The sequence below is a fragment of the Carassius carassius genome, chromosome 36 (genome assembly GCF_963082965.1).
Source record: "Carassius carassius chromosome 36, fCarCar2.1, whole genome shotgun sequence".
NCBI lineage: Eukaryota > Metazoa > Chordata > Actinopteri > Cypriniformes > Cyprinidae > Carassius > Carassius carassius.
The window spans coordinates 22,332,735-22,360,237 of NC_081790.1; the positions used below are offsets into that span (position 1 = coordinate 22,332,735).

The following is a 27,503-nucleotide window of genomic DNA, read 5'->3' on the forward strand; positions in this document are numbered from 1 at the left end:
ATCCCTAGTTCAGAGGCATCGGTTTGTAGAACAAACGGTTTGTTGAAAATTGGGGCTTATAGTACTGGTTCATAACAGAGAGCTTGCTTAAGTTCGACGAAGGCCCGTTCTGCTTCTTCACTCCAGTTAACCTGGTTTGGGAGATACTTGCGGGTCAATTTAGGGGGGGGGGGCTGCTTTTGTGGCGAAGCTAGGTATGAATGTTCGGTAAAAACCAAGTAGTCCCAAGAAGGTTCTTACCTGTTTTTTGGTTTGAGGTCGGGGCCAGGTGAGGATGGACAATCTTCTTAGGTTAGGGTCTCACATTTCCTCTCCCCACAGTGTATCCTAGATAGTTTGCCTCTTCTTGGGCGAGGGAACACTTGCTTGGGTTTGCTGTAAGCCCCGCTGACCATAGTGTTTGTAAGACAGCTTCCAGATGATGAAGATGTTCCTCCCAACTCCTGTCATGGATAACGATGTCGTCCAGATATACAGCAGCGTATTGCCGATGGGGGTGGAGGACTCAATCCATGAGTCTTTGAAATGTGGTTGGTGCCCCATGGACCCCAAAAGGAAGAACCCGGCTGTGGTGGTCCGACCACAGGCTGAAAGCTTGGCGACAGGCTAGAGTCATTTTCATTCAGTGCGTGCCGCATTGCCACACCCAAGTCTAAAGTCAATCATGAAGCCAATGCTGAAGCAGCCTCATATGAAGCAATCCAAGTGGCGTTATTGCGGATCCCATATGCCCCAGGAGCCTCTGAAATAGTTTCAGTGGGGCCGCTATCCTGCGCTTGAGAGAATTCAAGCAGTTTAGCATTGACCATATACATTCCTCTGTGAGGCGTGCTGTCAGGTTGACTGAGTCCAACTCAATACCAAGAAAAGAGATTACTGAGACTGGGACTGAGCTAGAGTGAGACAGTCATCGAGATTGAGAAAATGAACGTCCTGTTCTCTCATGGGAACAAGGGCCACTTCCACAAAATTTGTAAAGACTCAGGGTGATAGGGACAGCCTGAAGGCCTCGACACAATTGCATCTTAACCCTCTGGAGTTGATTAACGCGGACACGCGTTATGAGTCATTTTCTCCTGATAACCCCGAAAATAACTTAAATGACACTTTCAGTTTTAATCGTACAGATAAGAGCAATACATCAATCGAATCTGTAAAGGGTCTACTTTGTGCACTTATAAAATAAAGATAACAAACAAGGTGTGCTGTCTGCAGCCTTTGTCTGTGCTGATCTTCATTTACAAACACGTCATTAAAATGAACTGTAACTCCGTGAATACTCAACGAAGAGACAGGAGAGAGATATCTATAGAAAGCTTGACATGTCTACTTTTAAACTAAACAAGTGCCGCCGAAAACAGATATTCTGTGATAAAGTAATCCTTATGAAAACAACGCAATCTCCGTTTTTCACGTCTCCCTTCATTATGTCTAATGTGACCACGCCCCCGCGCTGAACGCGCTATTCAGATTCAAACAGAAGCGCGCGGCTTGAATACGCCCACACAGAAGAAAAAGCAGCAAGTCTGTTCTTCATGTTTTTATTTTACTGTTTGCTTCGCGATGAGAGGAATAAGGCATAATTCACCCCAAAAAGATGTGATGTGGTTGAGGATTTGAGAAATGGATTTCCTCAGAAAAAAAAAGAATGAAGCACTTTATTCAGCAGAGATCATTAACATGAGTAAGTCTATTTTTATTTATTTATATACTTGTACTAGTTTTCACATAACGTGTAAACATTTTACTGGTTAGACTTTTTCCAAACTATAATTCCTGACTAATGTATAATCAAGTGAAATATTATGAAGTTTCAATAACAATATACAATACTATACCATTCAAAAGCTTGATGTAAATAATATAAATGTAACAAATAAATGTAACTGTAACAAATGTAACAAAAAATGGTGTTCTCTTAATTTATCCCCCCTAAAAAAACCTGAAAAATATCCTCAGCTCTTTTCAACATTAATAATAATGGTAATAATAATAATAATAATAATAACAATAAATGTTTTTTTTTTTTTTTTGGTAGAAAATAAGATTATTAAAAGGATTTCTGAAGGATTGTGTGACTTGAGTAATGGTGCAAAAAATTAGTTTGAAAGTCAGCTTTGATTGTTCCTAATAAAATGTTTAACTGCTCCCCCAATTGGATATTAAATTATGTTGTGGGATAATTAAATATATTCTAAATAAACTACAAACATAAAATTATATAGATTTATTTTGTCCTCACATTCTTTCTTGTAACTCTTCCCTCTCAGTGGCACAGATGACTGAATGGCTCATTATGCAGCTCATTATGCAGGCCTTTGTCTTCTCAGGTGTAAATCACAATGATATTCATGATAGTTGACGCCTACTTGCATATGACTTTTACCAACAAAAAGTGTCTTAGAAAATTTAAATCAATATATTGTTTTTATATTGTAAGTGAGTAAACAAGATGATTTTCACATAATTTAGAAAGAAAAATTCTAGGCTACAAGCTCCAGTTCTCAAAAATCCCGGGAACCATTGTTCTTTATGTGTTTTTTTGCCTTATTCAAGTGTTTTAACATTTTTTGTTTTTCACTAACCTCGCATAACATTTTTTTTTCTCAAAAACACAATCATGTACATACATGCTGCTCACATATTATTATAGCCCAGTTTGTGCTGATTACAGTGAGATTAGCCTTACCCATTTAGATATTTATAAGAAACTGAAAAAAGCACAAATATCAGGGCATGACAAAACTTCTCCAGGCCCCAAAAATACCCTTAGACTCCAGAGGGTTAACTATCATGCTACACTGAGGTGATCAACGTGTACCCCCTGGCCACCCAGCCATTGAGGGTAGTGAGGGAGGAGGAGGCACATATTGGTTTCTAGCAGAAAAAGGTGCCGTCCATGACCTTGTCACCACTTAATGCACTTCCGGGAAGAATGGTACTAGCGGCCGCCCAGATAGCGTCCGTGGCTGTTTTCACTTGAGCCGACCGCCTCAGCAGCCAGGAAAAGCAGAGCCAACTATTCTGGGTCAGGCTTGGGCAACACACCTCTTCCCAAAGGGGGAAAGCAGGCGAGTCCTCAGACTCCAGCTCACCCTCCGATCCCACAATCAACATCTGGTAATCTGGAGGAGCCATTTAATTGTGTTAAATGAGACAATGCAAAGATTAAGAAAAAGCAAACACAATGTAGCTTTCAAAAGAAATTATTAATATAGTGGTGTTTGCCGTTAACTTATCGCCTAATGGTGCTTATTGAAGGGCTGGCAGCATTATGAAAGCTGTATTTTAATATTTATATAACAGTGAAAAGCACACAAATTCTGAACCATTTAGCTTTTGATATCAGTGAGATCTTTTCAACTTGGATTGGAGTGAAGACCAGTCATAAACAGCGAGACCGCTTCCACATAGCTTTACAAAATTACTACCACGTCCTTAAGCTGCAAAAGTAGAACAGACATGGCTGTTGAACAGAATGGATAAGAGAAACAGCCGAAGCATTCTTGTTATATTACATGGACACTATAAATAGGGGTGGCACGGTTCAACTTTTTCACGGTTCGGTTTGTTTCATGGTTTTAGAGTCACGGTTTAGGTACAGTTAGTTCGGTGCTATGTTTATGGAAAAACTATACTTTCTAAGAAAAAAAACAAGAATCTTCTATCCAACTACAAGCAACAGCACAAATACATACAATAGAGTAAAGAGACAAACAATAAACAGTGATTTTCCTTTTTTTTTTTTAGGTAGGTCTAGCATAAGTTTTTAGGTAAATAAATGTAATAAAGTAATCAAATGTAAAACATCATTGCATATTGGACTGTATAAATTAAAGATTATTCTTTATTAAAGTTACAAAAAGCTTTTTTAATCCAAAGCAGTGAGTGAGTTTTTTGCTGTTGCGGTTCCATTAATATAAAGACTGTCACTTTAAGAGAATGCACTAATCCAGTGGGCCTACGTTCAGCCGGCTATGTCTGCTGTAGGATACTTACCAAGACGGGCATTTTGACATAATTAGGGCCCGAACACAGATGGTGCGAGGACCCTCTTGTATCTGCTTTGTTTATTAGGGCCCGAGCACCCATGGTGTGAGGACCCTATTGTATCTGCTCCGTTTATTATTATTAGGTCCGAGCACCGATGGTGCGAGGACCGTCTTGGAATTGCTCCGTTTATTATTATTATTATTAGGGCCCAAGCACCAATGGTGTGAGGACCCTATTGTATCTGCTCTGTTTATTATTAGGGCTCAAGCCCAAAGGGCAAGAGACCTATTGTTTTCCTTAGGATTATTTGTTATTATTAGGGCTCAAGCCCAAAAGGCGAGAGCCCTATTGTTTTCCTTAGGATTATTTGTTATTATTATTAGGGCTCAAGCCTGAAGGGGCGAAGAGCACTATTGTTCCCATAAGGATTATTCTTATTAGGGCTCAAGCCCGAAGGGGCGAAGAGCCCTCTTGTTCCCCTAAGGATTATTCTTATTATTAGGGCTCAAGCCTGGAGGGCGAGAGCCCTATTGTTTTCCTTAGGATTATTTATTATTATTATTATTATTATTTATTTATTTTTTTCTAACGTTACGGGGGCTTTTGGGGTCCTTAACATGCTCGAAAACTCTTGAAAATTGGCACACACCTACATTTGTCTACATTGACTCTGTTTGTACATGTTCTACAACAGCAACTGCATTGGAAAGCCAGTATATATATATATATATATATATATATATATATATATATATATATAAATATATAAATATATATATATATAACTGCATAAGTTTATATTTAATTTTTTTATCAAGTGTACAGCTGTACAGTTTCATTTTTTGCATCTTGAAAAAATATTTCTGTGTTCTTTATCCCTCTGTGTTGTGTTTAACTTTTCAGTTTGGAAGATCAATGATTCTTTAAATCTCCTTTGTGAATGCTTTAAATGTATAAATAGTCTTCACTTTAGATGAGCTCACAAAAATAGATAGCTGGCCATTACAAAATGTTTTATAAAAACCTGACTTTATCATGAATTACAGCTGGAATATATGTCAATAAAGCAGTTATTAACAAACTGACCAAACATTATCATGTGTCTAAATAATAAGATTTATATATTTAAACTAAAATAGTTCATTAATCATTTAATTTCACTTTCTTAATGATCTCATAAACCACTGACAACTCCTAAAGTGTTTGTAAATAATGCAATAATTTATAAATGATAAATTGATCCTTAAAGTATTAAAATACAATGATTGAACTTTATAGATATGCTCAATAACAAAATATTTATAGCTGTATTTATGAACTGCTTAATAATGCCTATTAAAGGAGTGCTATTATGCTTTTTCACTTTTTCCACTTTAGTTAGTCTGTAATGTTGCTGTTTCAGCATAAAAAATTCTGCAAAGTTACAAAGCTGAAAGACCAATTCAAAAGGAGATATTTTATTTAAAAAAATCACTTTTTAAAAACCACAACGAACGAATTGTTTGGACTACAACAAGCATTTTTCTGGGATTTGTGATATCACAAATATTGACGAATGGGATGTGAATTGGTTGAGCTGCACTAGAGAAGGCAACGAGTGTGATATATACGTAGTTGACCATGAAGACTGGAAGAGAAAAAAAACTCCTTATATTCAGGTGTGCAGAATTATTAGGCACTTTTTCCTTTACTGCTAAAATGAGCCAAAAAAAAAAAGACATTTCACTCAGACTGAAAAAAACTAAATTATTAGATCCTCATGAGAAATATTCAAAGAATCACTACATTAATTGCAAAGTAAAGACATGACCACTGGACAGTAAAATGCATACTGGGTCAGATAAAAAAAACATTTGGAGAAGAACAGAAACACGTAAACTGCAAAAGAATTAAGAATTAAAGTGAAGAATTAGGTGTGACACTATCAGGGAGCATTTAGTCTACAGTGCCACCATTTTCCAGAACTGCAACTTTCCTGTAGTCTCAGAATTACAATGTGTCAGGTTCTGAGAGACGTAAAAGATCCCAAAAAATGACTTAATTAGAATATTAGACATATTGTGGAATACTATATATTAAGACTTTATATATAGGCTTCATGAACAGATGGGTTTTGAGTGATTCTTGAAGGACTAGCATCACCTCCTCTTGTACGACGGTTTGAGCAATATATCTTCCAGATAGTATCGCCGCTCTCTATTTGCAGAGTACGCAGTCTTCGTAGGGCACCAACTCCCAGAGGGGGCACCATTCCAGTTGCTCAAAAAAAAAAAAAAAAAAAACATGCACCATTCTCCCATCTGCGCTCGCAACCGCTCGCACCTCATGTTTGCTGCTGAATGTTCGTAAATGATGGATGGACATCTATGCCCGGGTAAAGGACATCAGCAATCCGGCACAGAGAAAAGAAAACTACAGAAAGTAAAAAAAAAAAAAAAAAAAAACAGGCATAAAGTTGGCTTGACAAATTTAGGGACCGTCTCTAAAGTTACATGTGATAGTGTTATACACTTTTCTAACGTCAGTAGCATTTGAAGAGAATGACTTACAGTCATAAAACAACTGTAATTGTTCATCTAGGTGACAGCTATAATGCACAATTAAATTGAATGTTTGATATTTATTAAAACAAACTATAAGTCATATGCTACTTTTTCACATGGGCTCAAACACAAATTTGAAGCTCAATAGCATTTGAGGAGAAAGACTTGCAGTCATAAATCAATTGTAATGTGTTCATTTAGATGTCAGCTACAATGCACACCTTATAAATTTTTTATATATATTAAAATAAAGTGTTACTAAAGTTATATATATTGTTCTGTGTATTTGATTTCAAAGTATAGATGGGTCAGATTAACACTTTAACTGCCGTATCCCTTAAAACTTGATTGCCAGAGGGTTACTGTAAATGCTTATGCCTGCTGGGCACAGTTTTCCCGATGCCACCAGGGTGGCGTTTGCACCGATGGCTTGAGCCCACCATCGCTGCTTGCATCTATATTTAGGGCCTGAGCACCGATGGTGCGAGGAACCTCTTGTTTCTGTTCCGTTTATTATTATTATTATTTATTTTTTTTTTTTCTGAAACTTTCTCGAAAAGTCATGAAACTTGGCACACACGTAAAAACTGGCAAAAGATTAGGTATGATATGGTTTGCTAAGGTGGGTGTGGCAAATTGGCTCGACAGCACCACCTATACATTTTCAACGAATTGCATCTTGAGCTACGTAGACAAAAAAGTCTCTTGGTCCGAAATCCAAATCCCAACAGGAAGTCAGTTATTATTTTTTTTCTCAGCAAAATTGGTGTTGTTTTGCCATTTTCAGGGGTTGTACTTTAACAAACTCCTCCTAGAGATTTATTCAGTTCAACACCAAAGTTTGTCAGTGTAATCTAAAGGCCTTTGCGATGTTAAATTGCGAAGATCTTGAGTTTTCGTTTAAGGGCGTGTCCGTGGGGGCCTGGCGAATTTCGATGATTCGCCATGAAAAATGAAGTTGCTATAACTCAGACATACAATGTCCAATTTGCACCAAACTTCACATGTTTGATAAGACTCCTGACCTGAACAGATCAACATTCCCAAATTTAGTTATAGTCATAGCGCCACCTGCTGGCAACAGGAAGTGAATGCTTTACGCTGCAATGAACTACTCCTAGAAATTTAATAAAATCAACTTTGTCTTTTGGTCAGTTTAATCTATATACTGCACTCATTAGTAAATAGTCAGTTCATGCTTTATAAAGTCTTGTTCCAACATTAATAGTCATTAGTAAGCAGCTAGTAAATACAGCTATAAATAACTTTTTTTTCTTGGTTTATAAGCACATTTATTACAAAGGAGAGTAAAGGGTCAGTTATCTTCCTAAGAAAAACTAAAATAAACACAACACAGATTGATACAGAAATCAGAAATATTTATTTCAATATGCAATAAAAGGAAACCGTACACTTGAATTATATGTACAGTAGGAGCCATTTTGGGGATGGTAAAGGTTTTGTCCACTGGGTGGTGCTGTGGCTATGTTTAACTAGAGAACCTGAGCAACAAGTGTGTATGTTGGTATTTGGAAAGCACAGTTTTTGAGCGCACGGCAGAGTATCTCACAAGGAGGATTCTAGTTGCATGTGGTCCATAAGGTATGGCTTTGTGTGTACATGTGAACAAGGAGAGGACACAAGTAGTTTGAGATTATGTTTAATGGAGCTCAAGTAATAAAGAAAGACATTTGTTATGCATCCACATCCGTCTGCATGGACTCTGTTTGTACGTGTTTTAAACTTGCTTATATATATATATATATATATATATATATATATATATATATATATATATATATATATATATATATATATATATATATATATATATATATATATATATTTTTTTTTTTTTTTTTTTTATCAAGCTGTACAGTTTCATTTTTTCCATCTTGAAAAAATATTTCTGTGTTGTGTATCCCTCTGTGTTGTTTAACTTTTTAGATTGGTAGATGAAGGTCCCTTTAAATCTCCTTTGTGAAAGCTTTAAATGTATAAATAGTCCTTACTTTAGATGAGTTCACAAAAATAGATAGCTGGAAACTTCTAAATGTTTTATAAAAACCTGACTTTATCATGAATTACAGAAGAAATATATGTCAATAAAGCAGTTATTAACACATTGACCAACTATTATCATGTGTATAAATAATAAGATTTATTATTATATAAATCTTCACTTTCTTAATGATCTCATGAACCACAGACAACTTCTTAATAACTGGTTTGAAAATAATCTAATTATACTTAAAGTATGAAAATACAATGATTGAACTTTATAGCTCAAGAACAAAACATGTATAGCTATATTTATGAACTTATGAATGCTATGCTTATTTTTCACTTTTTCAACTTTAGTTGTACTGTAATGTTGCTGTTTCAGCATAAAAAAAAAAGCTTAAAGCCCAATTCAAAAGGAGATATTTTATTTAACAAAAAACACTTTTTAAAAACTGTTTGAAACTTGTTTGAATGAACAAATTGTTTGGACTACAACAAATATTGTCCGGGATTTGTGATATCACACAATATGTTGCTATAACTCAGACATACAATGACATACAATGTCCAATCTGCCCCAAACTTCACATGTTAGATAAGACTCCGAACCTGAAAAGATTGACATGCCCATATTCAGATATAGTCATAGCGCCACCTATTGGCAGGAAGTGACATATTTTACACTGCGATGAACTACTCCTAGAAATTTTATGACATCAATGACTTTTTTGTGGTCAGTCTAATCTAAAGGCGTGTGTGATGTTCAGTTGTGAAGATCTTGAGTTTTCATTAAAAGGTGTGTCCATGGCGCCGTGGCGAAGTTCGATGTCTCGACATGGGAATAAAAGATGTTATAACTTAACAACAAGCATAAAATGTCCGATCTTCTCCAAACTTCACATGTGTGATAAGAGTCCTGGCCTGAACACATCTGAAGGCCAATATTCCATCGGTTGTGGCAAAATGGCTCAATAGCGCAACCTATACCCTTTCAATGGTGTGTGCCTCGAGCTATGTTCCATGTACATGTACAAAAATTGGTACACACATGTAACACACCAATACCTACGAAAAAGTCTCTTGGTATGAAATCCGAATCCCAACAGGAAGTCAGTTATTTTGAATTTTCTCTGCAAAATTGGTGTTGTTTTGCCATTTTCAGGGGATGTACTTTAACGAACTCCTCCTAGAGATTTATTCAGATCAACACCAAACTTGGTCAGTTTAATCTAAAGCCCTTTGCGATGTTAAATTGTGAAGATCTTGAGGTTTCATTAAAGGGCGTGTCCATGGCGGCCTGCCAAATTTTGATGTTTCGCCATGAAAAAGGAAGTTGCTGTAACTCAGACATACAATGTCCAATCTGCCCCAAACTTCACATGTTAGATAAGACTTCTGCCCTTAACAGATCTACATGCCCATATTCAGTTATAGTCATAGCGCCACCTGCTGGCAACAGGAAGATTGGCGCATATATGCAATATACTTTAATATATTCCACTTATATTTATGAATTTAAATGCATATTTCTCAACATTCACCTTTTTACTAAAGCCACTCGCTTTACGTTTGTTTTACGTGCTATTTATAGCAAACCATATTACAGATGCTTTGTCAGATTTAAGTTGAACCACAGTTCCAGCGCGTGCCGAACCGTGTGTGGTGAACCGAACGGTTCGTTTTTTTTTTTCAGCTAACTATAAAATTTGTTTTATGGGCTATGTTTCTCTAAATGCCTCTTTCTCCATTTATTCTCACTGCCTTCTCTACTTTTATGGACTGCACTATTTTTCAAAGAGGTTCAGTAAGTCTGTACATGCTACAGTCCAGTGTCTCAAAAGTGTAATTATTTCTTACTGTTCCATTTGCTCAAGCTACTGAATAAGAAAACCTTAAATCAATATCGACAATGTAGAATTACAAGGATAAAAAGGTTTTGTGCCAAAAGCCACAGAATTCAAAAGAGTTACCTGTCAAGCCTTTCAGTCTAATAAAAAAAAGGCAATGAATTTTGCTTTAGGATGGATGGTGAGCATGTCATTCAAAATGATAAAACAATGAGTCAACTGGTTACTTTAAGACAGAATGCAGATTTTAGCTTAAGTCAGAAGAAACAGCCGAGCAACAGAGAAGGACAGCAGCTTGTGAGTGTTTTGTCTCATTTTCTCATTAGACTACTGTGTGATCGTCATTGCTAGGAAAGTTTTTGGTTTAAATTGTGTGTGTCTTACCCTGGTAAATACGTGCTGAAAGTGGCGTTTGGTTTTGCGTTTGCCGCGGGACAAATCGCGGGACTGCCCAGTTTCGATCTGCTAAATAGTGAGGCGTGGCCAGCTGACTTCAATCACAGGTAATCAGGCAAATACAAAAGCGGTAGGTTTCACCGCGGTAGGTTTCACCGCGGTAGCGGTCGTGGCAGCCCTCCTCGTGTGAAGACCAACGAGTGTAAAGACAATCGACTCTACCTGCGCGACTCCACCGATCAAGGACACCGACAGGGCACTTGAGTATTGGTTTTCTCCTTTCTTTACTTTTTGTATAACTTGTTCTCAAATACTTATTTCTTACACTTGTAGTCACTATGTGCTTTCAGATCTCTACTATCACTAATAACACTTGGAAGAGCACGCTACGTACATCGCAGGAAGGCCTGTCTGACAAACCTACGGCCTGTCCCTCTGACCTCTATTACTACGCTCTCTATTCCAGTTGGTCTCTGGAACTGCCAGTCTGCAGTTAACAAAGCAGACTTCATTTCTTCTATTGCTACTCATTCCAGTCTCAACCTCATGGCACTGACTGAGACTTGGATCAAACCTGAAGACACTGCCACCCCTGCAGCCTTCTCCACTAATTTCACTTGTTCACACACTCCTCGTACCACTGGGAGGGGTGGAGGTACTGGTCTCCTTATATCCAAAGAATGGAAATTTGATCTTCAGCCATCACATACAGGTAAGGTTCATTTGAATCACATGCCATTACTGTAACCCACCCTGTTAAAATCCACTTTGTGGTCATTTATCGTCCCCCAGGTCAATTGGGAAACTTCTTGGAGGAGTTGGATGTGCTGCTATCAAACTTTCCTGAAGATGGTACTCCTCTGGTACTGCTTGGTGACTTCAACATCCACCTAGATAAACCCCAGGCTGCTGACTTCAAAACTCTGCTCACCTCATTTGATCTCAAGCGAGTGTCTACTACAGCGACTCACAAATCAGGCAACCAACTGGACCTCATCTACATGCACTGTTGCTCTGTGGGCAACTCTTCAGTTTCTCCACTGCACACCTCAGACCACTTCCTCATTACTGCTAACCTAGCACTTACTCCTGAAGCGGCTCACACTCCAACGCAGGTCACCTTTCGACGGAACCTACGCTCACTCTCTCCATCTCGCCTATCTTCTGTGGTTTCATCCTCGCTTCCTGCACTCTCTCAGTTTTCAGCTCTGGACATGAACAGCGCTACGGACACTCTTTGCTCCACTTTAACAACTTGCTTGGACAACTTTTGCCCACTGTTGTCTAGACCAGCACGCACCACCCCATCTGCCCCCTGGCTGTCCAAGGTTCTCCGTGAACATCGCTCTAAACTCAGGGCTGCAGAGAGGAAATGGCAGAAATCAAGAAACTCTACCGACCTCAGTTTGTATCAGTCTCTCCTCTCTTCCTTCTCTGCAAATGTCTTCACGGCTAAAACCTCCTACTACCACAACAAAATTAACAGCTGTTGTGACGCTCAGACACTCTTCAAGACTTTCTCTTCTCTTCTTAATCCCCCGCCACAACCTCCTCCATCGACTCTTACAGCGGACGACTTTGCAGGTTTCTTCACAAATAAGACAAGAACCATCAGTGACCAATTCTCCACACCGCAGACTGAGGACAACTTCACAATGACCGACGCATACTCTTTCTTCTCCTCCTCCCCACTCTCGTGATGTACGTTTCCAAACTTCTGTCCAATCATCCTACTACTTGTCCACTTAATCCGATCCCCACTTACCTCCTTCAAACGATTTCTTCTGCAGTCATACCTTCGCTTACTCACATTATCAACTCCTCTTTTCACTCTGGAACATTTGCCTCAGCATTCAAGCAGGCTCGGGTAATCCCACTATTCAAGAAACCATCTCTAAATCCAGCGCTTCTTGAAAACTACAGACCGGTATCCCTTCTTCCATTCATTGCAAAGACACTTGAGCGAGATGTGTTCAACCAGCTTTCTATGTACCTTGTACAGAACAACCTGCTGGACAGCAACCAATCTGGCTTCAAAAGTGGCCACTCAACTGAGACTGCTCTGCTCTCGGTTACTGAAGCCCTGCGACTAGCAAGAGCAGCTTCAAAATCCTCAGTACTCATCTTGCTGGACCTGTCTGCTGCCTTTGGCACCATTAATCACCAGATTATCCTGTCCACCCTCAGAAAGATGGGCATCTCTGGAACCACTCTCCTGTGGGTTAAGTCCTACCTCTCTGACAGATCCTTCAGTGTGTCTTGGAGGGGTGATGTTTCTAAGTCACAACACCTTGCTACTGGGGTTCCTCAAGGCTCAGTACTTGGACCACTTCTCTTCTCCATCTACATGACGTCATTAGGATCTGTCATTCAGAAGCATGGCTTTTCTTACCACTGCTACGCTGATGACACCCAACTCTACTTCTCATTCCAACCAGATGACCCGACGGTAGCTGCTCGCATTTCAGCCTGTCTGAGTGACATTTCTAGCTGGATGAACGACCATCACCTTCAGCTTAACCTTACGAAGACAGAACTCCTGGTGATTCCAGCTAACCCATTGCTTCATCACAACTTCTCTATACAGCTGGGTTCGTCAACCATTACTCCTTCGAGGACAGCCAGAAACCTAGGAGTTGTGATGGATCATCAGTTAAGCTTCACAGACCACATTGCTACAACGACCCGGTCCTGCAGGTTTGCCTTATACAACATTAGGAAGATCAGACCCTTCCTGTCAGAGCAAGCCACCCAACTTCTTGTCCAAGCTCTAGTTCTCTACAGTCTGGACTATTGTAATGCTCTCCTGGCGGGCCTTCCTGCATGTATTGCCAAGCCTCTGCAATAGATCCAGAATGCAGCAGCAAGGGTTGTCTTCAATGAGCCAAAAAAAGCTCACATTACTCCTCTCCTCATCAGGTTACACTGGCTACCAGTAGCCGCTCGCATTAAATTCAAGGTACTGACGACCACTGGCACAGCACCAACATACCTAAACTCACTGGTTAAATCGTATGTGCCCTCCAGAAGTTTGTGCTCTGCAAGTGAACAACGCCTTGTGGTGCCATCCCAAAGAAGTTCAAAATCACTCTCACGGCCCTTTTCCTGGACTGTGCCCAGCTGGTGGAATGACCTCCCAATCTCAATTCGTACAGCTGAGTCTTTACTAATTTTCAAGAAACATCTAAAGACTCATCTTTTTTGACAGCATTTAACCAACTAATACTAGCACTTTTCCTTTTCTTGTCTTTTCATTAAAAAAAAAAAAAAAAAACCTGGCTATGCGTTCTATACTAGACTAACTAAGACTTGTCCTGGCACTTGTATACTGTTATTGTTCTCTTGTTGACCTGACTGCTTCTATTGTTCTCATTTGTAAGTGGCTTTGGATAAACTTGTCTCCTGAAAAAAAACAAATTCTACCCTCTCACAATGGTCTCCTTTAAAGTTTTAAAAGAGATCTCAACAACATCACAAACTATACTAAGATTTTTTCTCCTTAGTCTCCTCCAGTTTCAAACAAGATTCCAACAGCTGAACAGATTTTTTTTTAATCATCATTAGCTAGAGACTCTGGATCTCTCATATATTTATTTCATGTATTATTATTATTATTATTATTATTATTATTATTATTATTATTATTATTATTATTATTATTATTATTAATATTATTATTTTTATTTATCTTTTTTGTTACCAGCATTCTTCAAAATATCTTCCTATGTTCCTTAAAAGAAATACAAACATAAGGTTGTGAGTAAATGTACATGGGGGTGTGTAAATGTAAATAAACAGAATTTAATTTTTTTTTACTATTTTGTTTAATTGACATTAACTGTTGCATAAAATCATTTTCAAATTTACACTCATTAGGTACTCATGTGATAACTTTATGAGACAAAAGCACATTCAGGGGTATTTTTCCCCTATATCTACAATTATTATTTTTAAATTTTTTTATATATACATATATTTATTTTCAGTTAATCATTAGCTAAAGACTCTGGATCTCTCACATTTGTCTCCTTTAAAACTTTAGAAGAGATCTCAACGACATCACACACTGTGCTTATATTTTCTCTTTAACTTAATAATCTTTGGGTCTCATATTTGTATACTTTAAAAATTTAGAAGAGATCTCAACTTTATAAAGTGCACAAAAAGTCAAATACTTGAAAGGCACTAAATGGGGAGTTAAATTATACAAAAAATTCAGAGTTAAAGGCTATATTGAGAGAGAAATTAAGCAGAAAGAAGGATATTGTTACTTTTTATAGGACAATGTTTATGTACTCAGGCACATCATTTGTTGTTTGGAAATAGTAATGTATCAGATGCCTTAATCAAAACTGATTTACAGAAACAGTAAGCACATCAATGACTTATGATCATAAGCAAATCAATGACTTATTTATTGGCTAATTTGATCATCAATACATATTGTATGGTAGAAATGTTTGAGCTCATATTGAGGCATTTGACTTGGTGCACACTTTGTAAAGTTATTGAGATCACTTCTCAAATTTAGAGGAGACAAATGTGAGAGCTCTTGAGTCTTTAGCATAGGAGAAAAATCTGAGCACAGTGTGTGATGTTGTTGAGATCTCTTCTAAAGCTTTAAAAGAGACAAATGTGAGAGATTCAGTGTTTCTAGCTAAGGACAAAAAACTGAGCACATGTGTGATGCTGTTGAGATCGTGTTTGAAACTGGAAGAGACAAATGTGAGAGATCCGGAGTCTCTAGCTAAGGAGAAATATCTGAGCACAGTGTGGTGATGTTGTTGAGATCTATTCAAAAGCTTTAAAAGAGACAAATGTGACAGATCCAATATCTGTAGCTGAAGAGAAAATCTGAGCACAGTGTGTGATGTTGTTGTAATATCTTCTAAAGTTTTAAAGGAGACCATTGTGCGAGTGTGAAGAGCTTTTAAGTGAGTAACGTGACATACAGCCAAGTATGGTGACGGAAATTTGAGGTCTGCATTTAACCCATCCAAAGTACACACACACAGCAGTGAACACACACACCTGGAGCAATGGGCAGCCATTTCTGCTGCGGTGCCAGGGGAGCAGTTGGGGGTTCAGTGCTTGCTCAAGGGCACCTCAGTCGTGGTATTGAGGGTGGAGATTTTTGTCTCAGAAGACAAGTTTGAGAAGCCAGATTATTTATTTTATTTTTCGTCCCTCTGCTTAGCTTCAATGTCATTTATCCTCACCATTTCAATCAAAGACAATACATGCATTGTCATATTTGAAGTTGTTATATGTAGACAGTGTTTTATAGCACAATAATATAACAGTGGAACCATAACCTATATTTACATACATACGAAAATGTGCTGTATAAGACAGAAATTTGCTAAATGCTAAAAAAAAACAAAAAAGAACCTTGGACGCTAATGTTACATATGTATATATAAAAGAAGAAATAATAATGAAAAAAAGGTCTTGCTCTTATACCATTGAGCTTTTAGAGCACAAATGGTATATGTGAGGATTTCCAATCAGGATTTAGACCGTATCATAGTACTGAGACTGCTCTCCTTAGAGTTACAAATGATCTGCTCTTATCATCTGATCGTGGGTGTATCTCTCTATTAGTTTTATTGGATCTTAGTGCTGCGTTTGACACAATTGACCACAACATTCTTTTGCATAGACTTGAACACTTTGTTGGCATCAGTGGAAGTGCATTAGCATGGTTTAAATCGTACTTATATGACCACCATCAGTTCATAGCAGTGAATGAAGATGTATCATATCGATCACAAGTGCAGTATGGAGTACCTCAAGGCTCAGTACTAGGGCCGCTACTCTTCACGCTTTATATGTTACCCTTGGGAGATATCATCAGGAAACATGGTGTTAGCTTTCACTGTTATGCTGATGATACTCAGCTCTATATTTCTTCGCGGCCCGGTGAAGCACACCAATTTGAAAAACTAATGGAATGCATTGTCGATATAAAAAACTGGATGACGAGTAATTTCTTACTGTTAAATTCTGAAAAAAACAGAGGTGTTAATTATAGGACCTAAAAACTCTGCTTGTAATAACCTACAACACTGTCTAAGACTTGATGGTTGCTCTGTCAGTTCTTCGTCATCAGTTAGGAACCTAGGTGTGCTATTTGATCACAATCTTTCCTTAGAAAGCCACGTTTCTAGCATTTGTAAAACTGCATTTTTCCATCTCAAAAATATATCTAAATTACGGCCTATGCTCTCAATAACAAATGCAGAAATGTTAATAAATGCATTTATGACCTCAAGGTTAGATTATTGTAATGCTTTATTGGGTGGTTGTTCTGCACGCTTAGTAAACAAACTACAGCTAGTCCAAAATGCAGCAGCAAGAGTTCTTACTAGAACCAGGAAGTATGACCATATTAGCCCGGTCCTGTCAACACTGCACTGGCTCCCTATCAAACATCGTATAGATTTTAAAATATTGCTTATTACTTATAAAGCCCTGAATGGTTTAGCACCTCAGTATTTGAATGAGCTCCTTTTACATTATAATCCTCTACGTCCGCTACGTTCTCAAAACTCAGGCAATTTGATAATACCTAGAATATCAAAATCAACTGCGGGCGGCAGATCCTTTTCCTATTTGGCGCCTAAACTCTGGAATAACCTACCTAACATTGTTCGGAAGGCAGACACACTCTTACAGTTTAAATCTAGATTAAAGACCCATCTCTTTAACCTGGCTTACACATAACATACTAATATGCTTTTAATATCCAAATCCGTTAAAGGATTTATAGGCTGCATTAATTAGGTAAACCGGAACCGGAAACACTTCCCATAACACCCTATGTACTTGCTACATCATTAGAAGAATGGCATCTACGCTAATATTTGTCTGTTTCTCTCTTACTCCGAGGTCACCGTAGCCACCAGATCCAGTCTGTATCCAGATCAGAGAGTCACTGCAGTCACCCGGATCCAGTACGTATCCAGACCAGATGGTGGATCAGCACCTACAACCCGAATTCCGGAAAAGTTGGGACGTTTTTTAAATTTTAATAAAATGAAAACTAAAAGACTTTCAAATCACATGAGCCAATATTTTATTCACAATAGAACATAGATAACATAGCAAATGTTTAAACTGAGAAAGTTTACAATTTTATGCACAAAATGAGCTCATTTCAATTTTGATTTCTGCTACAGGTCTCAAAATAGTTGGGACGGGGCATGTTTACCATGGTGTAGCATCTCCTTTTCTTTTCAAAACAGTTTGAAGACGTCTGGGCATTGAGGCTATGAGTTGCTGGAGTTTTGCTTTTGGAATTTGGTCCCATTCTTGCCTTATATAAATTTCCAGCTGCTGAAGAGTTCGTGGTCGTCTTTGACGTATTTTTCGCTTAATGATGCGCCAAATGTTCTCTATAGGTGAAAGATCTGGACTGCAGGCAGGCCAGGTTAGCACCCGGACTCTTCTACGACGAAGCCATGCTGTTGTTATAGCTGCAGTATGTGGTTTTGCATTGTCCTGCTGAAATAAACAAGGCCTTCCCTGAAATAGACGTTGTTTGGAGGGAAGCATATGTTGCTCTAAAACCTTTATATACCTTTCAGCATTCACAGAGCCTTCCAAAACATGCAAGCTGCCCATACCGTATGCACTTATGCACCCCCATACCATCAGAGATGCTGGCTTTTGAACTGAACGCTGATAACATGCTGGAAGGTCTCCCTCCTCTTTAGCCCGGAGGACACGGCGTCCGTGATTTCCAACAAGAATGTCAAATTTGGACTCGTCTGACCATAAAACACTATTACACTTTGAAATAGTCCATTTTAAATGAGCCTTGGCCCACAGGACACGACGGCGCTTCTGGAACATGTTCACATATGGCTTCCTTTTTGCATGATAGAGCTTTAGTTGGCATCTGCTGATGGCACGGCGGATTGTGTTTACCGACAGTGGTTTCTGAAAGTATTCCTGGGCCAATTTAGTAATGTCATTGACACAATCATGCCGATGAGTGATGCAGTGTCGTCTGAGAGCCCGAAGACCACGGGCATCCAATAAAGGTCTCCGGCCTTGTCCCTTACGCACAGAGATTTCTCCAGTTTCTCTGAATCTTTTGATGATGTTATGCACTGTAGATGATGAGATTTGCAAAGCCTTTGCAATTTGACGTTGAGGAACATTGTTTTTAAAGTTTCCACAATTTTTTTACGCAGTCTTTCACAGATTGGAGAGCCTCTGCCCATCTTTACCTCTGAGAGACTCTACTTCTCTAAGACAAAGCTTTTATAGCTAATCATGTTACAGACCTGATATCAATTAACTTAATTAATCACTAGATGTTCTCCCAGCTGAATCTTTTCAAAACTGCTTGCTTTTTTAGCCATTTGTTGCCCCCGTGCCAACTTTTTTGAGACCTGTAGCAGGCATTAAATTTTAAATGAGCTAATTAAGTGGATAAAAGTGTAAAATTTCTCAGTTTAAACATTTGCTACGTTATCTATGTTCTATTGTGAATAAAATATTGGCTCATGTGATTTGAAATTCCTTTAGTTTTCATTTTATTAAAATTTAAGAAACGTCCCAACTTTTCCGGAATTCGGGTTGTAGAAAGGACCTCTATTGCCCTGAAAGACAGCGGAGACCAGGACAACTAGAGCCCCAGATACAGATCCCCTGTAAAGACCTTGTCTCAGAGGACCACCAGGACAAGACCACAGGAAACAGATGATTCTTCTGCCCAATCTGACTTGCTGCAGCCTGGAATTGAACTACTGGTTTGTCTGGTCAGAGGAGAACTGGCCCCCCAACTGAGCCTGGTTTCTCCCAAGGTTTTTTTCTCCATTCTGTCACCGATGGAGTCTCGGTTCCTTGACGCTGTCGCCTCTGGCTTGCTTAGTTGGGGTCACTTCATCTACACCGATATCGTTGACTTGATTGCAAATAAATGCACAGACACTATTTAACTGAACAGAGATGACATCACTGAATTCAATGATGAACTGCCTTTAACTATAATTTTGCATTATTGACACACTGTTTTCCTAATGAATGTTGTTCAGTTGCTTTGACGCAATGTATTTTGTTTAAGTTAAGTTAAGTTACTCCTAAAATAAAACTGAAGACATCGTAAGACAAAGCTGATATCTCAATGAGAACATTAAAAGATATAATAGAATCATCCCTTAATATCTATAGTAACCTCTGTAGCCTTGTGGGCAGCATCAATTTGAAGGCACAGCTACACCTCAGACAGCACCTCAGGGTTCGAATCACAGCTAAAGGTACTTTCCTCCTTCTGTTCAATTCTCATCTTTTCAATTGTTTCTCGTCTCTACTCCTACTGTCCTGACCATTAAAGGTGAAAAACCCCATTGCAATAAAAAAGCAACCTCTGAGCAGTAAAACATTTTTATAGTGGAGTCTTGCAAGATATTACAGCAAGATAATTAAGAGATCTCCCATGTTTCTCCCACATTTCTCTCCCATTGTCATGTTGGATTCCTTTCTTTCAGAACTTTCTTTTGTCTCAGTTGTGTCTACTTTTATTTCTCCTAAGGATTTTTAGGAGAGACATCTGAGACACCATTGAGACTAAAATGAGAAATACATGATAATCACAACTGAGTCTCCTGAGGTTAGAAAGAGCATATGTGCAATAATATATTCCTATAATGGAGTCTTGATATAGATTGCAACAAGACACTAAAGAGATAATCTTTCACCACAGTCTCAAATTTGATTCTTTTTTTTCTCAAATATTTTTCCAAGTCCCCTGGGCTTCGGAAAAGCAACTGAGCAATATTTTTTCCTATAGGTGAGTTTATCATCAAAGAGCCTAGAACAAGAAAATATATCTTAAAAAATAAATTTAAGTGTCACACAAGTCTTTTCTGACTGAAACATGTAAAGGCACTGTAAGCAAATTCTGCTATTTTGCTAATTTCAACCAAATGTCCACTTTCCAAAACTATATATCCATTTGATGCTTTTAAGATCATGAAAAAAAAAACAACAACAAAAAAATACAATCCTGAGCTGTCTTGCTGGTCTCCCAGCAATGTCTATGTCCATGATCTGGTTAATGATCCTAATGGTTAAGAGAGTCGGACTTGTAATCCAAAGGTTTCGGGCCGGCAGGGATTGCATGTGGGGGGAGTGAATGACCAGTGCTCTCGTCCACCTTCAGTGTCATGACTGAGGTGAGACCCTTGAGCAAGGCACCAAACCCCAAACTGCTCCCCTGGTGCCACAGCAAAAAATGGCTGCTCACTGTGTTTACTATGTACTTGGATGGGTAAAATGCTGAGTACACATTCCGAGTATGGGACACCATACGTCCTTCCCTTCCCTTCAGCAGCTGTAAATGTGAATTGGAACGTCTGTATTGTAGAAAGCACTACAAATAAATCTGACTTTGACCATACTTGATGTGTTCTATGTATATGTGTTGTTCAATGTTTATGTGAATAAAATCTAAATTAAATATATTTTCATAAAATGGTAGTGTCCATTTAGCAGACTTGGCTTAAACCACTCAATCCATACAAACTAACTTTTATAATGTCTTTATGTACTGTACTTTTGGAGGCTTGTGTAGATTTTCAATCCATGGATGAAAATAATGAAAGAACATTTTAGCTTCATTTATGTTCTGAAGATCAACAAAATACTTTTGCAAAGACATGAAGGAAAGTAAATTATTTTTCTTCTAATGGTAAAGGACTTTTCCTTTAATGGTAAAGAAAAAGAAAAAAAAAATCTCATGTCAAAGATGGTAAAGTTCCCCAACCCGCCCACTGATTGTGTAATCGGACTGGACCAATGGAAGCTCAAAGGTGTTTAGAAGCCAAAACAAACTCCCCCAGAAAGTTTGCTTTGGTCAGCAGTTTTGAACTGAAATTACAACATATTAGTCCGTTCTTTGATTTAGTTTTAAGTATAACCTCTAGAGTTGTCCATAATTTTGATTGATGATTGTCAATGTGTTGCCCTTGTTCATCACAGAAGGATTGGTAAGCCAGAACACCTGTCTGTGCTGGTGCCTTTACTTTTCTTGCTTCATCAGCAGAACAGTAATGTGCTTATGTTTGCTCACACAGACTGTTCCACCCACAGGCCATGTATTGATAAATATTTCTTGCTAAATGTGCACTTCTTGCCATATCTGACCCAGTTGCAAATGCTCTACTGTCGTTTTGCCTTCTGGTTGTGGTATGTGTTTGTTGTTTGTTAATGAAAATCTACTTTAATTAGATTTTGATGAGCATACAGGCATCGATCAGGACAGTAAAACATACCTGTCCTAGAGAAGGAGGTGCCAGCTAATCGCACATTGATCTTTGTCTGGACATATACAATATTGCTTGGATCAGGCCCTGGTTATAATGAGTAGGTTCACCATGGGTAAACTGTACTTTACAGTGCCAACACTGTCTCCAAATAGGCCACAGATACTACATACAAACGAGGGACATATATTGTTTTGATACTTGGATTCTACAAAGGCAGAAAATAGCACTTAAATTGGCTGTAATTCCTCGCTTTCAGAGCAAACAGCAAGAGTGATAATTCCCTCAAGAAGTATCATAATGCACTGACTGATATTCGGATTAAGCAGGGCGGAGAAGGTTGGAATTTTACCATCATTACACAACAATAACATCGGTCTAATGTATAACTTCTATCTTTTTCTGCCATAACATTGACAAATATTAACTGTGCAATGGTGTATCTGATTGTATTCTGCAAGCCTGCATTAATAGGGAACATTTGTCTAAAATTAGACAGTGGTGTGCCTATATTTGATAACTTTGAAAAGAACATAAAGTACATTGAAAGCAATTGTGAGCTATTAAAATCACAGAGCATTGACATCTTGTTTGCTTTACAAGTACCTTGAATGCAGATGCTAGAAACCATATTGAAATGTCATGACAACAACCTGTAACAAAGATCCATTTGAGTGTTTCTTTAATAAGCAGTGTAGTATATGCTTCCAAATGTCCTCTTCCCATTTCCTTGTAAATGTAATTACAACCCTTAGTAATGCGTTTAAAAGGTCGTAGTCTTAATTGTGCTCACCCTTCCCCTCTGCTGTTGGAAACAGCTTACAGAGGTGCTCTATAATCTGCTGTCTTCCAGATGCATAGTAATAACCTAAATTTAGGGATAAGTGGAATTTGCACAAATATCATGCTTTATTTCCCTCCTTTGTAGCTCTCAACAAGTCAAGTCAAGTCACCTTTATTTATATAGCGCTTTAAACAAAATACATTGCGTCAAAGCAACTGAACAACATTCATTAGGAAAACAGTGTGTCAACAGAGACATGTGTAATGCTAGCTGGAAAATAATATTTTTTCCCCCTGCAATCTTTGATCATTACACTATCTGTGGGAAATTGCAATTGACGTGTAATCATCTCCCTATGCAGCTTGATAGTGTGGCTCTGAATGTGGTGTCTTTTGCAGCTGCACTTTGGTGAAGGGCCTGCTGTTAATTATTTGGATAAGGCTAGCAGATGCAGTGCTGTAAACAGTGTTTTTCAAAGAAGAAGAAAAACAAATCTTTAGTGAGAAACATAAATGGTTCATAATTTTAAAATATGATTATGTTTAAACTTCCATTAGTGCTATGGCTTTAGATTCAATCATGAATACACAAACACTGCAAAATACGGTTTTGATTTCATTTTTTTTCTCAGTAATAATAATAATAATAATAATTATAATAATAATAAATTATTATTATTATTATTATCTAAAATCAGCATTTGTTTTCAGAATAATGCTGGTAAGATGCCAATATTAGAATTGTTGGTCCCACTTTATTGACTGAACACCGACTCCTCATTCCTCTCTCGGGTCGTCCAACCAGAGATTATTATGCATGATTATTATGCATCATCCAAGTCGAGGCTGAAATGTAGGGGTGACCGCGCTTTCTCAGTAGCTGCCCCTAGATTGTGGAATGCATTACCCCTTTGTATTAGATCTGCACCTTCACTATCTGTTTTTAAATCTATGTTGATTACGTACCTTTTTGATTTTAGCATTTTAAAACTGAGAATTTTCTAATGTATTGTTTTATTGTATTATTATGTTTTTTCTTATTGAAATGTTTTTATTGTTGTTGTTCAGCACATTGGTCAACCAGTGGTTGTGTTTAATAGTGCTATATAAATAAAATTGACATTGACACTTTATATTAAGTGTCCCTAATATCTGTGTTCTTATATAGTAACTAAATGTGTATGTAGTATGTTACCACAGTGTAAGTACACGTTGGTACATAGTATCTACGGCTGTAATATTTCTATAACTACACCCATAAAACAACCATCAGGATGGTTTGTGTAAGTAAAAATGTGTAACAGGACATTGGTAACAACACTTTTTTTCACTTCACTAAGTACTCGTGTAACAGGAATCATATAACTACATTTTGTAACAACAATATGTATAAGAGTAATTAGAACCATTTGACCCAAGGGGTGGAGATAGGTAGCTCTAGGGATATGTAAAGTGGTAGGAGTTGGACCTCGAATTGGAGTTGGTGCACCACTGTAATACCAGTGTACTCACATAGTACTCCTCAGGAACTGTCCACTTAATATAAAGTGTAACATTCTTGACACCAACCACATTTTATATGTAAAGCCTGTGATTAGCTTGCTTTCCGCTGCTGTGTAACATTACATGATACATTTAATATAAAGTGTTGCACTTTCTTTACAAAAAAGTGCTGTTAATCATGTTACACATTTTTACTTTCATTACCAAAAAGTGTTGTTACCAATGTCCTGTTACACAAACATTAGAGCAGTAGATACTTTTTACCAATGTGTACTCACACTGTGGTTACATACTTATGTACACCTCTAGTTACTATGCAAGTACACAGGTATTAGGGACGCAATATAAAGTGGGACCAAATTGTTTAACACTATCGGTCAATATTGGATGCTTAATAATAATAATAATAATAATAACAACAACAAGATATACATTTAATATCAGCCAATTAGAATTTATCAGCTATAACCTGAAACTTTAACTTTCTACTTCATAAAAGTAACAATGACAAATTTGAAAGTGAGGTGGTCAAGTATGGAGTCCCATACTTGGAATTTGTGCTCTGCATTTCACCCGTCTAAGTGCACACAAACATCCGAAGTTTTTTGCTGTAGCACCCAAGAAGCGAATGGGGGTTTGGTACTTTGCTCAAGGGCACCTCATTTGTGGTTACTAAAAGTGGAAGAGAGCGCTGGTCTGTCACTACCCCCACCGTCAATACCTGCGCTATTGAGACTCAAACCCATTACCTTCGGGTTTCAAGTCCAAATCTCTAACCATCAGGCCATGGCTGCTCCATTTATTTATATTTTTAGTTTCTTGTCATTTTCTGTTTCTTTGGATACATGTATAACTCTTTAAAGCTCCGTTTATTTTAAACTATGCAACAATTCATAAAAAAGAAAAACAATACTGACCTGCAATGTTGTATAAACAAATGTATAGTTTATGCAGTTCAATAAATATTAAATATTTTGGAACATCTAAACAGAATTCAGAATTTATGAACTTATATACAGTATGTCAAACTGTCTTACCGTAACTCTTTGAAGGGCTCAGCTCTCACATGTGGGGTCTCCACCGAGTTGCTGAACACTGCACCCTCAGCTCCTGCAAAAACATTCCGACATGTACAATCTCAGTCATGCTCTGTATGAAGCAGCAAGTCTGCAGGCAAAAATTTAATGGACATAATCTGTGAACTCCGGCATTGATCCATGCAGCCTGGGTGTGTCCAAGAGAAGGTGGCCGAAATTTGGGTCACCAAAACCTTTTGACTAGGCTTTGCTGAAGCAACTGAAGCCATTATGTTACAGGGTACAGCCTCGGTTCCAATGCATTAATTTTGTAGCTTGAAATGCTGGAGATTAATGTATTTTTATTATAATTTGCACTCAAAAGTAGCACACATATTAGGCAATGTGATTTTATGTTTGTGTCATTTGCATTGTGCAAATAGCAAATTTAACTCTTAGTAGCGTGAAAAACAAACTTGTATTCAAATTGTGAATGGGTTAAAACCCATTACAACAAATGGTGCAGTCAGTGAGCTCACAGAGTTTTGAAGAACACAGATAAACTATATAGTGTCACATTGTGTGTTTATTGTCAAAATGTTTTTTTTTCATGACACTTGTCAAGTATGGTAACCCATACTTGGAATTGGTGTATGACATACTGACATACTCGGAACTTGGAACTCATTTTACTCATCCAAGAGTACACACAGTGAGTAGGGAACACACACAACGTTTTTGCATTATTGACACACTGTTTTCCTAATTAATGTTGTTCAGTTGCTTTGACGCAATGTATTTTGTTTAAAGCGCTATATAAATAAAAGTGACTTGACTTGACGTGAACACACCAGGAGCAGTGGGCAGCTATTTTATTCCAGTGCCTGGGGAGCAATTGGGTGTTCAGAGCCTTACTCAAGGGCACTTTAGCCATAGGTATTGAGGGTGGAAGAGAGCGCCGTTCATTCACTCCCCCCACCTACAACTCCTTCCGGCACTGAGTATCGAACCTGTGACCTTCGGGTTGCAAGTCCAACTCTCTAACCATTAGGCCACAGCTACCCCCTTTGATCAGTTGAATATTTCCTTAAACGTACTATTACCTTTGTGACGCTTACAGTATGTGGAGTTTTTGAGGGCCATTGGTGTCAAAAGTATTCACATTCATTACTCAAATTGAAGTACAGCTTTTTACTCAAGTAAAAGTGTAAAAAGTACTGGTTTCAAAACTACTTAAAGTATAAAAGTAAAAGTAATGTAAGGAAAAAAACTTCCATTAAGAACAAAACCTTAGGCCGCGCCACAGGGGCCTATTGTGCGCTACCCCACCTCCTCAAAAAACATTTTTCTAAAGGCCATAGGCCATAATGACTATAATGTTATATTAAAATGTTCATGTTTAAAAATGTGGGATGCACTAGGCTTCCTGTTTCAGCCTGCATATATGCCCATTGAAATTGAACACACTTTAGTACAATGCAAATACATTAAAGAACTAGAGATATGATGACTAGTTGCCTATAAGTATTTTAATGGTGCAAAAAGTCAAACTTAAGGGGCATGTCATCAATAACCTTTAATGGAATGTAAATGTACATCCAAGCTTAGCTGCAGGAATCTGTGAGGGCAATGGACAAGAAAATTGGTGCAGGCTTAGTAACAATTACCCTTGTATGGTTGTCTATTTACAATAAACATTAGTGCTGTCAAAATGAATGATTAATCTAAGTGATTAATCAAAAATAAAAATGAAAAATAACTCATAATCCTGATACCTTCTTGATTGATACCTTCCTGTATTTTTCTATCACGAAAACAAATTCCTCATATGTAAAAACATACCTGGCAATAAATCTCATTCTGATTCTGATTCTGATTCTGTATTCGCTACATACATCTGCTATGTCCAGTGTTCTGGGGTTAACGAGTTACAAAATTAGTATAGCCTACTTATCACAACATTGTCAATCGCGTTGTCAATCACAAACGCTAATTTATTCAAGCATCTCGCTACCGAACTACCTACAGGAGCTTAATTCGCGGAGGAAGAAGAGAAGGCACCCATTTGGTAATGAGCCAGTGAGAAAATAATAACTTTTAAGTAGGGTCCGTTGCCATTTCGATACTTTTAAATGGTACCGG

The 27,503-nt window shown here is 37.8% G+C and overlaps 1 protein-coding gene across 4 annotated transcripts in view; it reads right to left on the minus strand.

Moving 5' to 3' along the window:
• sgcd (sarcoglycan, delta (dystrophin-associated glycoprotein)) overlaps window positions 1–27,503 on the minus strand; it is a 1,159,024-nt gene that overhangs the window by 706,078 nt on the left and 425,443 nt on the right. For all 4 annotated transcript variants that reach the window (XM_059526671.1, XM_059526669.1, XM_059526670.1 and 1 more), the window contains exon 6: window positions 25,383–25,455. In XM_059526671.1, the coding sequence (XP_059382654.1) occupies window positions 25,383–25,455 (73 nt within the window). The remainder of the gene's footprint in view (window positions 1–25,382; window positions 25,456–27,503) is intronic.